Source organism: Macaca mulatta, chromosome 2 (assembly GCF_049350105.2).
Source record: "Macaca mulatta isolate MMU2019108-1 chromosome 2, T2T-MMU8v2.0, whole genome shotgun sequence".
NCBI classification, from domain to species: domain Eukaryota; kingdom Metazoa; phylum Chordata; class Mammalia; order Primates; family Cercopithecidae; genus Macaca; species Macaca mulatta.
In genome coordinates this window covers 8,526,033-8,543,238 of record NC_133407.1, presented here as the reverse complement: position 1 = coordinate 8,543,238, position 17,206 = coordinate 8,526,033, and the positions used below count along the sequence as shown (strand labels likewise).

Genomic DNA, 17,206 nt, shown 5'->3' with positions numbered 1-17,206 from the left:
ATCTCAGAATAGCTCTTAGTGTTAGGAAACTCTTTCATATTTGAGCCAAGATCTTGTTTTCCGTAATTTCTGTTACTTGGTCCTAACACTTCCATTCTTCAGTGCCATAAAGATCAGGAATAATCGCCTCAAATGATAATCTTTTTTGAACCTCCAAAAGGAGATTTTTTTTCTTGTTGCTTGTCTTTTCTTCATTAGCTTACTCATCCTCTATATCAGCTGTTTCTCATATATGGTTTGAGTCTTTTATCTATCTTCTTTGTCTTTCTTGAACATGGCCTAATTTATTCTGTCCTCTTAAAGTACCATTGTGTAACTCCTTTTCAAGCTTTACTTTAAAGTGATTCACTGCCCCAAGTTGAGGACCAGCATTAGATACACTGGAAGTCATTCCTTTCCTGTAACCTTTTAAACTATTTTATGTCCATTGCATTTTATATTCCATTATTTTATAATGTCATCAATGTTCTGTTTCCACAGGTAGACTGTTGGCTTGCTGTACCAGTCCACTAAAGCATTTTAGCATCTCATGCTGGCAGATGCAGAAGAGCTCTTATTAAGCAACTGGCCCAATGCTGCCCTAGTCCAAATGCAAACCCCAAGGACTAGAGAAAGCTATTTATGACACAACTGGGTGAAGAGCCTAAATTGCTTGATTCCTAGACTAGTAACCCTCTACTTCTTTTTGTGAGCTGCTCTCCCATTTACCTGACTGCTAAACAAAAAGCAGTTTCATTTCGGTGTCTTTGATGAAGAAATGTTTGTTTATTCTCAAACTTAAGTCATCTCCCATGGGTACAAGAAATCAGGGTAGGAAGGAGGCTTAAAGAGGTTTAAAATTCCCAAGATGTGTCTGTGGGAAGAGATTTTATCTATTAATATGAAACAGAGAAGATGTGGAATGTGTTTGAACAGAGTCCATTTAAAAAAAAAAATACAAAGAAGAGGACACAATCTCAAGGAAACTGAAATCAGAGAATGGGAGAATTTAGTGGGGAAGAAAGAAAAGAACATTTCTTAACATAGCAAACACACAGCCTCGAATTTCCATTAAGAGGACGATTTTTGTTTTATCTTGATGGTGAAGAGGCTGGTAAGTCTGTGCTACAATGCACAGAGTGGTGAACGTGAAGCCAGTTACTGAGACTGAATGGGTCAAGTACCTGTTTTATGTGTCCATTAGTGTTGTGTAGCTGTTATAGATGTAACTAGTTTCTCCACATATCATGATATATTTGCCTCAATATTCTTTTGCCCTTCATCTTCTCTTAGAAATTCACCACCTGCCTAGAAGCTATGAGGCAAGGAACAACTTTTTTTTTTTTTTTTTTTTTAACTTCTCACAAGTACCTTGTAAAATAGGTGTGATTATCGCCATTTTCTTGATAGAAAATTCTGATTCATGTAGACAAGTTTCATACAGTCTCAGACAACTGATATAAGTCAGAACTTCTTTTGACTATGTATCTGTTTGATGTCAAAACTCAAGCTATGGGAAGTGGATGACAACTCAGGATTTGTGATCAGAAAAATCTGGATTCAGATTCTGATTCTGTTGCTAGCAGTATAATCTCAGACACATTATTTAATCTTTCGGGCTTCAGTATCCCTATTGAAAAGTGAAGAATATACTAGAGTTTGTATCTTACGATTGTTGAAAGAACTTGATGAGAAAATTTACAGAAAGCTTTTAGCATAATGCCAGGTACATAGTAATAGTCAATAATATCCGTTATCACTAACTATAGTCATAAAAAATAACTGCCTTCAAAACTAAGATCAAGTGTTTGATTTCAGTGACTTTTTAAGTTTGTTAAAGGAAATATCATTTTGCCATTTCAGGTTTCTTTATAATCTGTTTGTAAACAAAGTGCATCAAGAAGATAATATAATATGGTCTTCAAAGGCTAACAATTTTTTCTATATGAATATTTACTCTGATTCTTTCTGTACATACACAAACCATTTTTCGTTATTAGTTTGATGACTTTATTGAAATATATTTAGATGATAGATGATAGATAGATAGATAGATAGATAGATAGATAGATAGATAGACATTTATACCTATTGAGGTAAAAAATAATTCGCCAAGTTATTTTGATAAAGTAGGAAGATTCTTTGACCTGTGTTTCAGCTGTGTGAAGCAATAGAAGATTTTCTTCTTGTTGTGCTTTCATAGCATTTTTGTTTGAATAATCCAGTCTATGAGTAGAGATTTTAATTTCTCCATTTTCTCACTCCTAATTTTATGTATCCTATCCCTCATAAATGACTTTCACAGATATTTCCTCCTTTTGTCCTTTCATCAACCCTATGAGTTGGGTAATTTTTATTATTTATCTTTTCACCGAGATAGAAATTGAGACACAAAGAGGGTGAACAATCTGGAGAACTGTAAAAGGGAAGGTGGAGCTTCACCTAGAATTTCAAAGGAACCTGAAATGGCAAAATGACATTTCCCTTATCAAACTTAAAAAATCTTTAAAGCTACAATTCACTTACATTTAGCTTTGAGGTAATAGATTTTATAACTATTAGTAAAATTCCCTAAAAGGCATTGTTTCATACCTTACTATACATACATTTCTTTCAAGCCTCAGAATAGTACAGATTCTTTTACAAGCTATGATTAGTCAAATTTATTCTTAAAACTGCCTGCACTTGATTAAATTAATTCTCCAAATTTTTCACTGTCTCTGTCTCCAATAGTATTTTTTGTTTTTTATCCCGTTTTCTATCTAAGTATTAAAAATTACCAGTATTTTATTTTTACTTATTTATTTTTTTTGGAGACGGGGTTGGTCTTGAACTCCTTTACTCAATCAATCTTCCCGCCTCTACCTCCCAAAGTGTTGGGATTACAGGCATGAGGCATTGAGCCCAGCCTAAAAATTACCAGTATTTATTTTTTAAATGGCAGGTTTCACACACTATAATTTTCTTTTTCTTTTTTGAGACAGGGTCTTGCTCTGTTACCCTGGCTAGAGTGCAGTGGTGCAATCATGGCTCACTGCAGCCTCAAACTCCTGGGCTCAAGTGATCCTCCCACCTCAGCCTCCCAAAGCACTGAGATTACTGGTGTGAGTCACTATGCCCAGCCTGTAAATCTTTAATTTTTCTTTCCCATATTTAATTTCACTGTTTTGATACAAAACATCTCTGAATTGACACTACATAATCACATAGAAGTGCTTCTGTTTATTACGTTAATCAATATTATAGCTATATACACATTTGTTTTTTTCAGTGGACTGTGACTTACTTGGAGATAGGAGGAGTGTCTTACTCATCTTCATATCTCCAGGGCCTTAAAAAAGAAGGTTACATCTAAAAGGCCTCAGTACTTTTTTTAACTGCTGATAGAGAAAAGAGTTCAACTTAATGAAAACTAATAGCTAGCATTCTTTATTTGGGATCTTTCTCTTTCGTTTGTTTTTGTTTTTTTAGAGGAGAATTATATCATTTGGTAAACATTCAGTGTTGTGCATGTGGAATCTCTAGCCGGAGGAATTATTTCCTTCTTTTTTTTTTTTGAGACAGAGTCTCGCTCTGTCACCCAGGCTGGAGTGCAGTGGTGTGATCTCGGCTCACTGCAAGCTCTGCCTCCTGGGTTCACACCATTCTCCTGCCTCAGTCTCCCATGTAGCTGGGACTACAGGCGTCCGCCACCACGGCCAGCTAATTTTTTTTTTTTTGTATTTTTAGTAGAGACGGGGTTTCACCATGTTAGCCAGGAGGGTCTCGATCTCCTGACCTCGTGATCCGCCCGTCTCGGCCTCCCAAAGTGCTGGGATTACAGGCCTGAGCCACAGCGCCCGGCCTACTTCCTTCTCTTTCCTGAAGAAGTTGATTAACTCTGCTGTTCTGCACTTCAGCAAGGCAGAAGTGTCTCAACAGAATATGGCCTTACAGCAATAGAGAGTGGAAGAAAGACAAACATCTGTTCCCCAACTATTAATTTTACAACAGAGGCAGATATTAGAGTGGGAAACATCCTAGTTTTCTTTAGTGAGACTCTTTTCATGCCTGAAACCTTTGGACTTCAATCTGATTGCTCTTGGCGTTCCTTTGCTTCATTTTGTTCATTATCTCTTCATCCTTCTTCCTCTCTTTCTGTATCACTCTTTGGCTCCCTCCTTCCCTCCCTCTCTCTTTTTCTCTCTAATATTTTTTTCTTTCACCTGACCTCCTCTTATTTCCCCCACTTCGCAGTCTTCTGTGAGTTGGCATTTTTGTTTTGTGACAAGCTGCTTCCTAAGAATATATGTGACACAGAGCTAACCCAAAGAAAACTTACAGGTTGCAGTGGATTATTTATAAATAATTGGGTTTGGGAACTTTACAAGTTGAATAAGAAATATAGTCATTCTGGAGTTTGAAAGTCAAAACTAAGATGTGTTAGTTTGTACTGTTAAAGCAACCTGTCTCATCATGTTAGGACAATAAGTAGAAAAAGCTATCTGATCTTTTCTATAAGCGGAGCTACTGCAGCTACGGAGAACTAGATACGGGATATGAGCCCAGCGCTTTGCATCTTGAAGACAGAAGTTCTATTTCCAATAGATTTCTCCTCTAAAAGTTATCTAGCTGCAGCCAAACTTTTGAAATAAACATTATAATTCATCAGTGGGCAAACTGTCATCTAGTATAATACAGTATAAATTGTCCTTATCTAACTATCTAACCTTGATGTCTTTTTTTTTTTTTTTTTTTTTGAGGCAGGGTCTCGCTCTATTGCCTAGGCTGGAATGCAGTGGCATGATCTCGGCTCACTGCAGCCTCTGCCTCCCAGGTTCAAGCAAGAGTAGCTGGGATTACAGGCATACCACCACACTCGGCTGATTTTTGTATTTTTAGTAGAGTCGGGGTTTCACCATGTTGGCCAGGTCAGTCCCGGTCTCCTGACTTCAGGTGATCCACCCTCCTCAGCCTCCCAAAGTGCTGGGATTACAGGCATGAACCACCACACCTGGGCCAGTCATCTTAAATATGGCTAAATGTTAAAATCAGTGTTTTTCTATCTAGGGTGATTTTGACCTCCAAGTGCATTTTGCAATATATGGATACATTTTTTGTTATCACAGCTTGGAGAGGGGTGGAATGTGTTACTACTGATATAACATGTAAAGGCCAAGAATGTTGCTGGCCATCCTAAAATGCACAGGACAGCTTGACACAACAAAGAATTATTCATCGCAGAATATCAATCAGCCCAGGTTGAGAAACCCAGACTGAAATGCTTATTGACCTGAAAACCTGTAAACCCCACTGTTTAACTGAGCCCTTGGTATTCCTATAGAAACAATGATTGATTGACTGTGAAAGTCTCTGTCCCTGGTGGCATTTATAAATAGCATGTATTAGAATCAAATGCTGATGTTGATCCTGGATTTCAAATAAAAATATTATTTTAAAGTAGCATATGCTTCAGTGGAGAAATAATTTGTATGGTCTACTGGATTAGTCTTTGATACCATAATTTGAGCTCATTTTTTAAAAAATAGCCAAATCTGGTTTTAAGGTAATTCTCTGTGCCTGGGGTCTTAATTGTGTGTCAGTTTCTCTATGCAAATCTATTGATTTTGGCAGACTTACAAATTTGGCATTCAGGCAAGAAGAATATGTCAAAATTGGCTCAAATTTCCTGTGCTTCCAGATTTGTTAACAGTTTCTTTGTTTTGTATTCATTTATTTTATTACACATTTTGCTTTTATACATTCCTTTCCAGGGTCCCAGTACAATTAAACTGCAATTCCCAGAAGTTTTCTGCTATGTGCACAAAAACGGAATCTAATATTTGTAGATAATGAATTCCAGCAGGATCATTCTGATAGCTCTGCACTTCTAGAAATTCTGACGTTTTGGATCTCCCCCTTTCTGGCTCCTATCCCTCTACTTCCCTTCCAAAGAAGATCCTTTGCCTCATTCATTTTCATTAAGCTAACTGGGAGACAGCATTGACTCACGTTCTTGTTTCTGAGTTTTTCCCAGAAGTAGGCAGAACAGAGTGCAAGAAATAACACTGCATAAGAAGATTGTGGCTTTTATTTCAGGGTCTCTTTCATGTAGCAAATAATGCAAGTGGCACGCTGTGTGTTTCGTTTTAACTTCGTTAAGCTTGTGTTTTCACAGTGGATCTTACAAATAGTGGTCAATGGCAATTTCACAGAAATGGAAGTCAGCATTCTTGGATTCTAATCCTGGTCCTTCTCTTACGGTGCTGTAAAATTTGGGCCACTCAGTTCTCTTTTGGCCTTTATTTTCCATCTGTAAAATGGATGCCTGGAATACTAATGTTCCATTAATGTGGCAGGGTGCAGCTGCAGAAAGATAGGGTGGTAAAGGGTGGGGAGAAAGAATGCCTTTAAAAAAAATCCATCAGAGGGGCTCTATTTTAATATACTTTATATAGAAATGACACTGTAGCTTTCATCTGTGTATCCAAAACCCCAATCTAGAAACTCGCATTGGCCCCTCTAGAATAAAAGATTTTAAACATCACTTCCTCCATGAAACCAGTTTCTGGTCTTCCTATTACTCACTTAAATGTGACTCTTTCTTTCTTACGAACTTTCAAAGACAGAGAAAATTTTGTAAAGAATCCCATGCATTTAATTTACCTGATGCACGAATTCTTGCCATAAACAATATTCTTGACAGCCTCAATGTCAGAATCACAGACCTGAAGGAACCTAAATAATTAAGCTGGTCCAGCCACTTCAATTCACAGGAATTCATAGAAGATGCTCAGAGAGAGAAAAGTGAAACTTGTTGAAATCGTTAATGTACCTAGGGTTAAGTCACTTGATCATTAATGGAATAATGGGGAGTGCAATAAAAATAATCCTATAACTTGTATTATGGTTGACAATTCTCCCCATGGGTCTCATATTATAATTATGGGCCACTTGAAATCCTCTATATTAGAAGTGAGCTCATTAATGGGAGGAACCCTATTCTAGTGTGGATCTTACAACTAGTGGTCAATGGCAATGTCACAGGGGTTGGAGGGTGTCTGGGTTCCTGGATTCTAATCCTGGATCTTCCATTTGATTGCATTTACTTTGATCAACTCAATTCTCTTTTGAGCTTTATTTTCCCATCCATAAAATGAAATGGTTGGAGTACTTATGTTTCATGACTATGGCAGGGGGGCAGTGGCAGAAAGATAGAGAGTTGGTGGGGAACATCTTCCTCCAACCCATACCCAGGTCTTGCACAACACACATGAGGGTAAGTGACATAAAAACAGTATCAAAAAGTAGATACCTATGACTGTTTATCAGATTAAATAAGAGGCTCAATGACTTTTATTTTATTACAGCTGGAAACCTGAGCTTAGGTCTACCAACATTTTCTCTTTCCCCATTTTCTCCTCTGCTGTCTTCTTTTCAGATGTGCTTTCATTGTGTAGACCACTAAGAGGACAATGCAGGGGGAGGGCCAAGGAAAAACCGGGAAATAACTAGAGGTAACAATATAGTACAGTAGAACAGAAAAGAGTGTGGTCAAGAGAAGTAGCTTCGTTCAACAACAGTCTGCAGTCCTCTTCAGTACTAAAACCAGCAAAACAGACACACAACACTAGGAATGCCACTCAGAGGGCTGACACCAAATTATTTTTTTTTAAAGATATGTGTAGGCCATTTGGCAAATGATGACAAGGTCTGGCGGAAAATACTCGGCTAGAAAATCAGACAGCAGGAAAGGAGGGATGAAGAAAAATACAGAAAAAGAATTATAGAAGAAAGATGAATGGAAAAAAAAAAAAAGACAGGAGAAATTATTTTTCCTAACGAGAAATGCAACGTTTTCCACCAGACAACTGTGACTCTTGGCTGAATAACTTATGTATCATGTGAATGAAAGTGCAGGGTGGAGGGGGCAGTCCAGGAACATGTGACTTACGTCCACTTTGTCTCTGAAGGCAATGGGTTTACTGCAGGTCTCAAGTGCACCACTGAGTCACCAGACCACCCCTCAAGGAGGTAGCCATGACTGTTACATAGAGGCTGGAAAGAGCAGGAGACTGGAAGTCAGAAACCTACATTCTGGACCAAGCTCCATTTGCTGGCCCTTCTTGATTTGTTGTGGAATCTACGAGGCCAGTGTCATCATCTGTTAAGTGACAGGGATAGATTTTTTCATGATCCTTGAGGGCCTTTCAAGCTATAGCATTTTTATAATTTTAATAACTACCACTTCCACCCTTGTTAGATTACGTTTCTTGAACAAAATCGATATCCTTCCGTCCCTCACTTCTACGTCACTGCCCCAAAGCGGTTATTTGACTTGAAGATGTTCCTTTGGAGTCTTTTCCAGCTCTAAAATCTGTGACTCTAAGAAATCCACAGTTTACTTAATTCCTTAGCAATACAAAAGAAGAGTCATTATGTCAAATCCAGTAAGTTTTCATTTTAGGTGAACCTATCCATCTTTCAAAATGTATCAAGTCTCACCTATGAGGAAGTTGACATTTTATCAAGCATTTCCAAGAGAATTTCACAGTTACCCCTTTGGAGTTTATAAAAGAGCAGATGATATTAGTAACAGAATCCATTTGACTCTAAGAGACGAGGTCTATGAAGAAAGGGAGAGAGCAGTTTATTAATTTCCTTTGTTAAAGGCTAGGAGGGAATCCTGATTAACCAAGCTGATTAACCATGGGAAAATATTTGCAAGCAGTTGCTGCCCTCATTTAATTAATTACTTTTTTTTTTTTTTTTTTTTGAGATGGAGTCTCACTCTGTCGCCCAGGCTGGAGTGCAGTGGTGCAGTCTCGGCTCACTGCAAGCTCCGCCTCCTGGGTTCACGCCATTCTCCTGCCTCAGTCTCCCGAGTAGCTGGGACTACAGGCGCCCGCCACCACGCCCGGCTAATTTTTTGTATTTTTAGTAGAGACAGAGTTTCACCGTGTTAGCCAGGATGGTCTCGATCTCCTGACCTCAAGATCCGCCCGCCTCGGCCTCCCAATGTACTGGGATTACAGGCGTGAGTCACCGGGCCCAGCCTCATCTAATTAAATTTTAAGCCTCTGTGGCACCTATCACTTGTAAGGGCAATGGATGACTGGTAAGGAGCTGACCAGGCTTTCAAATATGGGACAATCCCTATGAGGAACAATTGTGATTCTAATTCCTTAGCGCACAGGACCTAAAAACTAGCCAGACCAACAATCTCTCAGGTTTTCTTCCTAAGGAGTGAGACATAAAGATAGTGACCTGTACATTTTGACGATTTAAGCACAAAAAAGTGTTCAGTTGTTAAAGAGAGGGGAGAAACGCTTCATCTTTTGAGGAAATAACCATTAGAGAAATTTCATAACAGCTATTTCAAGAAGCTATGAAATCAACCTTCTATTTGAAATAATTTGCAGATAAAATATACATATTCTACAAATAAGTAAAAAAAATTTAAATACGAGATTCAGGAAAGCATTTTTATTCTAAACTAATAAGATCTATATGGTGCACTTGTCTGGGTTTTCAATTTCTTTTTAAGGCATTCGTTCTAGAAAGAGATAGCAATTGATGAAACAGAGTAAGAGTCAGGAAGTTCCTAGAGTTTACTTTTTTTTCCCCTAGGAACCACTAATCAAATAGATTATGGTCCAGATAAAGGAAGTTTCAAGAGGACTCTAGAACCAAAACAGAATTGCCTAATGTAATTGTGTCTTTATTTTTCCCCTTTCTTTGAATCCTAATCAAATAGATTATGATCAAGATACAGGAGGTTTCAAGAGAGGACTCTAGGACCAAAACAGAATTGCCCAATGTAATTGTGTCTGTATTTTTCCCCTTCCTTTCAATCCTAAGAAGAAAAACGAAGGTCAAATGGAACAAAGCAACAATCCAGAAACAAAAGAAGCAGGGGTAAGCTTGCTTTGAGTAGAAAAATGAATAAACAAACAGCACTAGGTTTTTTTTTTTTTCTTTTCTTTCTTTCATTTTTTTTTTTTTTCCTTAAATGGCTGGGAAAAGTGGGAGGAAAAAAAACAAAAAACAAAAAAAAACAGACCCTGTCAAACCATTCCTGATTATAAAGGACACAGATAAGAAAGAAAAATATCCCTCATGTTTGTTTAAATTCCAGAGTTGTATATGAAACAAGTACAATATGTCAAGGGTATTTTGAAGTACAGTTTTAAGTAATAAGAACTAAAGAAGAAAAAGGGCTGTGGGAAAGGGGGTGAAAGTTTGCAACATTAGCCAGAACTTGTAAGTAGAAAATAGTGAGAAGTCAGGTAGTCAACAGTCCTGTGACGTTCTCTCCCAACTGACCAGCCAGGAAGCCAAACTACTAAAGTGAGAAATCCTCCTGCCACTGTGCAGAAATCTTCCTCAACAACATTTCATATGCATGGAACCAAGTTATTATTCATTCAACAAACGTACACTGAACGTCTACTGCTACCATCCCCCGCTTTAGGTATTTGGAGGGAAGATGGTTGCCGATGATCCAGCTCGGACCTATTGAGCCTTTATCTCTAATTTTAAATCACATTTTAATGCCCCTGATGATTAATAATAATTACTCATTTAGTATTCATCCAAATCTGGGAACCTCTGCTTTAGGAGATGCAAGAATTACTAAGACAATTCTTGATTTCGAGAAGCTCACATAAGTAATAGCAAAATTATCAGTTTTTCCAAAATGAGGTTAAAAATGAAAAATGACAGAAGAGGAACAAATTTGTCGCTGTGGGAATTCAGAAAAGGGAGAAATGATGTACTTTTGGGAGTTGTAGATGGAGTGAAGGAAGAACTCACAGAAATAGGTGCGTTCCTTAGGATGTTATGATTTGACCATGTAGAAAAGGAGGAGAAAAGGTCTATTATTTTAACTAATAATAAGAACAAACATGTCTCCAATAGTTACTGAGAATCAGGACCTATTCTGGGTGCTTTATATCACTCATCTCTTACACTTAACCTAAAACAGGAAGGTAGGTCCCATTATTTCCCTATTTTGCAGATGGGAGAACTAAAGCTGAAAAATCTGATGTAATTTGCTGACAGTCACACAGATAGAGATTGGGAACACTAAAAATTAATCCCATATCTATCCTATTCTAAAGCCTCTACACCTCCCAAGAAAGACTAAACAAGGCCAAGAGATGCAGAAGTGTCAGGCATAAGACAAAGCACTCATTGTTACCTTTGGCTGGAGGGTGGCAGAGTTGGGGAAGATAGGGCTGGGAAGGTTGAGAGGGAGCCAGGCTGTGGATGCTATGTTAAACTGTTTGAGCTTTATATGGTAGCAAGAGGAAGGTCACTGAAGGTTTCTAAGCAGAGAATGCAATGATAAAAGCTATATCTTACATCTTAGGTTATGAATCATGGGTTATACCTAACAATCTTAAATGATAAAAATCAAAAGTTTGAAGAGTCTCACCCCGCCTTTAAACAAAAAGTATGGCTAGGAGCCAGGTGAAACTACTGCCTCATAGCTGTCTAGGCAAATTCCCAACATGCCAGGCCTTGAGAAAATTCAACAGAGCAAGGCTTATGAAAGATACAGTGAGTATCTGTTACCCTGCAAGACAAGGACATACTCATCCCTGGAGCTGTCCAAATCTGGCATAAGGATAGCCCTGGGGTATGCAGCATTCTCTGGGCCCTGATGTGAACCCACAGGCCAGTGGGCACAGGAAAGCTATGGGAATCAGTTTTGGAAGAATCCAGACTCCTGACTCCCAGCCCTGTGCTCATTTCAACAAATCATTTGGTATGCCACTAAATATGTGACACTGAGCAAACCTCTTTACCTTTCTGTTCAACATTTAGAACAGAAATGAACCTTTCCTCATCTGTGAACCAAGAAATTGAACTCTGGGTCTCAGATTTCATGATTCTTCATCCTTCTTCCCCTCCAACATACCAGCAAGAATAACCTGCTTTCATGAGAGGCCCACTCAGCAGGATTTGGGGGAGAAGCAACATCTCCTGAGAGCTTCTATAGTTGGAAAATCTCTTAGCTGAGAATAATTGTACTTTCTTAGCTTTATGAAGCATTCCAGTCCTCCCTCACTGAATTTGATCTGGTCCAGGGTTATCCTTTAAAGTGCAAACTGATCACTGATGTCAAAAGCAATTCAGCAATACAGGGCACTATGACCATATCCAGTCACATGCAGGGAGTTCCTCATCCTAACGTCGGGGAATTAATGCCCTAGAATCCAGACCTGTCAGAGCTCAAGGATATTCTTTTATTATTTGAGAGAGTTTTTTTTTTTTTTTCAGTCTCAAAAGATGGTGTGTGCGCATATTCATAAGTGAAATTCCAAGGAAGTTAAGAAAAGGCTAAAATTGTGGAGTTCTTGGGGGCTGGGGGAGGGGGGTGCAGGGGGGGAGAAAAACCGTGATGCATTTTTAGATGTTCACAAACTCCAACTTTCAAAAATGAATTTCCAAAGGGATAAAAATGTTTTCTTCCTAAGAGATTATCAATTATGTAGATCCAAGAAACTGCCAGAGAAGTAAGGGAGAAGATGCAAGACTTGTTCTGCTCTCAGAAATATTGCTGGTAGAACTGAAATGAACATATGAAGCCACACACCTTTGAAAGAACGTCTTAAACTTCATTAATTCATTGGACAACATCCAGTAATTCACTTACAGAGTGTGACTTGTTCCTGTAATCAATTCACCACAAAAATCTGAGGTATGTTAAACCTATGGCTTCACCTTCTTTGACCTCCAACCAGGGAACGGGAGGGGAAATGACTGACAAATGCTAACATTAGCAGTGAAGCAAGCAGAATTCCAGGACCAGGGAAACCCACATATTGAGAGTTACCTCATGGTTATTTATTTTTATAGGACTGACCATGAATATGTATTCTTTCTCCACATACGAGAAAGGAAAATATGTCCAAAATTTGTGACAGAATTAACAGCAGGACTGCTAACCTCACATGGGAGACTCCCGGGAGGAGCAAGCTACAGGGACCACCCATGTTCTTCTCTGGGAACTAGCTTATGATAACGTCACTGTCAGACACTCAAGGACCCCTCTCTGCCTGGTGTTGACTGATTTCTGTGAGACCACCAGAAACTGTGTAAATCACTTAGAAGAAATCAGAGTTATGCTGCATATATGTCTCAGCAATCAGGAGGTACAAGCAAGTAGAAGACAAGTCCTGGAAAGGATTCAGGCTTTCTCCTCATTTCTTGCCCAAGATACTAGTCCAGTAACTCCAACACCTTAGCCACAATACACAGGAGGTTAAGATTTATACTGAGTTGAAATTTCATGCACTCCACCAACAGTTGCCAATCTGAGAGACCCCTACCACATATGAGGGCAGAGATTTTGTGGGATGAGCTGCAAAAGGCATTTGGATATTTGAACATGGTATGTACTTTCATCTCCTTAGATATGCAGCCTGGTCCGGCTGTGCTCACGCCTGTAATCCCAGCACTATGGGAGGCCGAGATAGGTGGATCACCTGAGGTCAGGAGTTCGAGACCAGTCTGACCAACATGGGGAAACCCCGTCTCTACTAAAAATACACACACACACACACAAATTAGCCGGGCATGGTGGTTCACACCTGTAATCCCAGCTACTCAGGAGGCTGAGGCAGGAGAATTGCTTGAGCCTGGGAGGCGGAGGTTGCAGTGAGCCAAGATTGCACCACTGCACTCCAGCCTGGGTGACAAGAGCAAAACTCCATCAAAAACAGAAAAGCAAAGCAAAGCAAAGCAGCCTGGTCCATTGGCTAGCATGACCAACCAACCCCAAAGCTTCCACTTTTCCAATAGTTGTAGAAGAGACTTTGATATATTAACATAGAAAACCAGAAAGAGGGGTTAAGAGTGTCAATTTGAAGCAAAATTGGGTGAGTGGCAGTGCAGGCTGAAGAACTCATTCAAATTCCCTCTGCTGAAGCATCCAGAGAGATCTTCAAAGTTACGTATGTGAAAAATATGTCAGTATGCACACTATACCTCCTGTCACTAACTTTAGGTAAGATAGGTATATAAAAATAAAACTAGAAGGAGAGGACTGATGCCCAGTAACCCAGTCCAACGCCTACCACCAGAAAACGGAAGCCCTCTATCAAAGGAGAAAAAGTCAACACTTAGGATGGATACTTTGACTGAGACTGCCTCAAACAGCTTGGCCTCCTCCAAGCATACCTTCTCTTTAACCTTTGATCTTTACTTTTTTGTAGGTGAAGGGGAGAAGAGGGAGAAATTTGTTTTGGAACAGGTCTTTCAACTTCACTATTTTGAAGATTCTTTTAAACTTCAGAGAAAAGGTGCAGACTACAGTATAGGAAGGATGAGAGAGGAGACAGAAGAGAAATGGGAAGGGAGCAGGGAGAAGATAACTTGTACTAGATTCAGCTTTGTCAACGCCTCCTGAATTCGTGCTGAATGCGTACTTTAACCCTCACCTTATCAGGACAGTCCTCTTTTTGAGAGAGAAGTTGACGCTGAGAAAGAGAGAAAAAGACTTGTCCAAGTTAATCAATTGTTGCGTACAGAGACAGGGCCACCAGATATCTGGATTGACAAACTGAGACACATATTTAAGGACACCCAATTTGAAAGATGGAACAGAGATGACGGGGGCAGCAGGGAGGGCTCAAGAGAGCATGTGAGAGCCGCAGGGTCTTTGGAGCGGAGGAGCGCTCTGTGGGTACCTTGATGTAGGCCCGCTGCAGGTAGTTGTAGGGCACTCTGCGCTGGAAGTCGCTGCGCACATCCTCGCTGACGCGGTGGCGGGATGCGGGGCCCCCGAGGCGCTGGGTCTCACAGCTGCGGTAACAGCGCGCCCGCCCCAACAAGGAGCGGAAAAGGGGCAGCTCGGCTCCGGGGCCCTCGCCGAGGGGCGCGAGCGGGTGGCGCGCCGCGCAGTGGCGGGCACAGCGCGTGCGGATTTCCCGCAGGCGCCGGTGGCTGCGCAGCGCCGCTTCCAAGTCGCGCACCGCTTGCCGGTAGTCTCCGCTGTAGTAGGCGGCCGCGCCGCTGGCGTAGAGCAGGTCGAAAGGCTGCAGAGGCCCGGGCTCCAGCTCCAGCTCCCGGCGTGGGCTGTCCGGGGGGCCGGCCCACAGTGGCGGCGGCAGTAGCAGCGGCAGCAGCAGCAGCAGCGGCGCCCAGATGCGCTCCCGCATCCTCCGCCTCCGAGAGGCGCGGGACGGGTACGCTCAAGAGGGCTTCGGGGCACCTCCCGTCCGGGTCCCCTCTCCCACCTTCGCTCGGGGAAGCGCGCCGACCCCGCCGCGATCTGGCTACCCCGCGAGCCCCAGGTGACCGCCGGCGCTCCGCGTACGGAGAGGCCGAGGCCGTGCCTGGCCAGCCGCTCTTAAAGGGACGCCCACAGCTCACACGCTCCTCCTGCTGCCTGAGCCTCCGAGAGCCGCTCTCCCAGGCTCCCTGCGGCAGCGGCGGGGCTGCCGGGGGCGGCACACTCCAGCGCCAGCCAGAGAGCTAGCGCCGCTTGAGGCCAGCCGGGGCGAGGCGCTTTACACGAGGGTTCCCTTCTAGTTGCACAGTGGATAGTATTAGCCTTCTTTTTGGGAAATAAAGAAAATCCAGCTTAGCAAGTTAGGGCCTTCATCGTATTAGGGAATCTGTGTATGGCCTCGCAGTTTGCAGAGTGCTTCACCTTCTAACGAAGCCTGGAACGCCATTTCAGACTGAATAAAACCATAGATGCGATGGATACCTATGCAACAACCCCGCACATTCTGCACATGTATCCTGGAACTTAAAGTTAAAAATAAATAAAATAAATAAATAAATAAATAAATAAATAAATAAATAAAAGTCACAGAGGCCCTGTAGGCCCAGATGCGGAGGTTTGAGAAGTGATTTGCCCAAATGCATACAGCTGAGAAGCGGCAAAGGACGGACCCAACCCAGGCCCTTTAGAATCAAAGCTTACCGCTCCTTCTCTTGGGGAAGGCTCTCCCTTACCTTTTCATCCCACTTTGTGTGGATGTGTGTCCGGGCATTGGATCAGGGCGCTGAACAATATATAGCCTGCGTTTCCTGGGCAGCCGTGGTGTTACAGGGCCCAGAGAACCTTTGGAGGCAGGAGGAGCTGTACTCACATTCTGGCTCCGTCCGTTTACCAGCTGTGTTACCTTGGCGACTGAGGGCCTCAGTTTCCTCATCTGTTAAACAGCCAGACGCCTAACCGTGAAATGCTATTCAGAAATAAATTCTTGCTGTGGACCAGGTGCAGTGGCTTACCCCTGTAATCCCAATACTTTGGGAGGCCAAGGCGGGTGGATCACCTGAGGTCAGGAGTTCAAGACCAGCCTGGCCACCATGGCGAAACCCTCTCTCTATTAAAAATACAAAAATTAGTCGGGCGTGGTGGCGCATCCCTGCAGTCCCAGCTACTCAAGAGGCTGAGGCAGGAGAATCGCTTGAACCCAGGAGGTGGAGGTTGCAGTGAGCCGAGATTGTGCAGCCTGGGTGACAGAGTGAGACTCCGTCAGAAAAAAAAAAAAAAAAAAAAAAGGAGAAGAGGGGAGGAGAGGGGACAGGACTGGAGAGGAGAGGGAAATTCTTATTGTAAGAGTTGAACAAAGAGGCAATTTAGTATATCCCTTACCTCAAGGAATTAAGCAATGGGCATCAATCTAGGAATGGAAAAGCTGACAGAAATGGTTGCCAGATTCCAAATGACTAGCTGGAGGCTTCCTGTTCCTCCCCTTCTCCTCTATCACAAATACGTTTTTAGCCAAGGTGTTCCCCTCTTTCGTGTTCCTTCACACTCTCACAAGAGTATGTGTTGGACCCTGGATCCCAGCCTGCCACCTGGAGGCATTTCTGCGGTCTTCTCGTACCTGTGAGAATCTCAGCAGTCTTTCAGTGCCTGCAATCGTGAGCAGAGAGACAGGCAACGGGAAAAAGACCCACGAAAGTATCTAGTTGCTGTGATTTTTCCGAAGAAGACTTTTGTGTGGAATCACCACTATGCTGAGGGGCTTGCCAGAGAGTCATGCTCATTCCTTCATTCATTTTGTTAGGTTTGACCACTCAGGCCATGAACAGCCTGGCTATGTAATTCCAAGAGACACTGATAATCATGCTCTTTTTCTTCCCCACCAAATGTTACTAATTCGGCTCATATCGCTGATGAAAAAGCTCCAGTTTGGAGCTGAATATATATTGAATGCCTTGGATGGTCAGTGTTCCAGAATTAGCACATCAGTCATCTGCCCAGACTTTTTCTCTA

General features: G+C 41.6%; 1 protein-coding gene across 3 annotated transcripts in view; it reads right to left on the bottom strand.

The window, feature by feature from the left end:
- Positions 1-16,655, bottom strand: part of P3H2 (prolyl 3-hydroxylase 2) — a 169,145-nt gene extending 152,490 nt beyond the window's left edge. For 2 of the 3 annotated variants that reach the window (XR_013413491.1, XM_001092797.5), the window contains exon 1: positions 14,658-15,295. Coding sequence is in view for 1 of the 3 variants with exons in the window: in XM_001092797.5 (XP_001092797.3) it covers positions 14,658-15,128 (471 nt within the window). In the remaining 2 variants the exon portion in view is untranslated. Of the gene's footprint in view, positions 1-14,657; positions 15,296-16,579 lie in introns of those variants that run through there. The other variant, XM_077991166.1, reaches the window with a different exon arrangement.
- Positions 16,656-17,206: the final 551 nt, after the last annotated feature.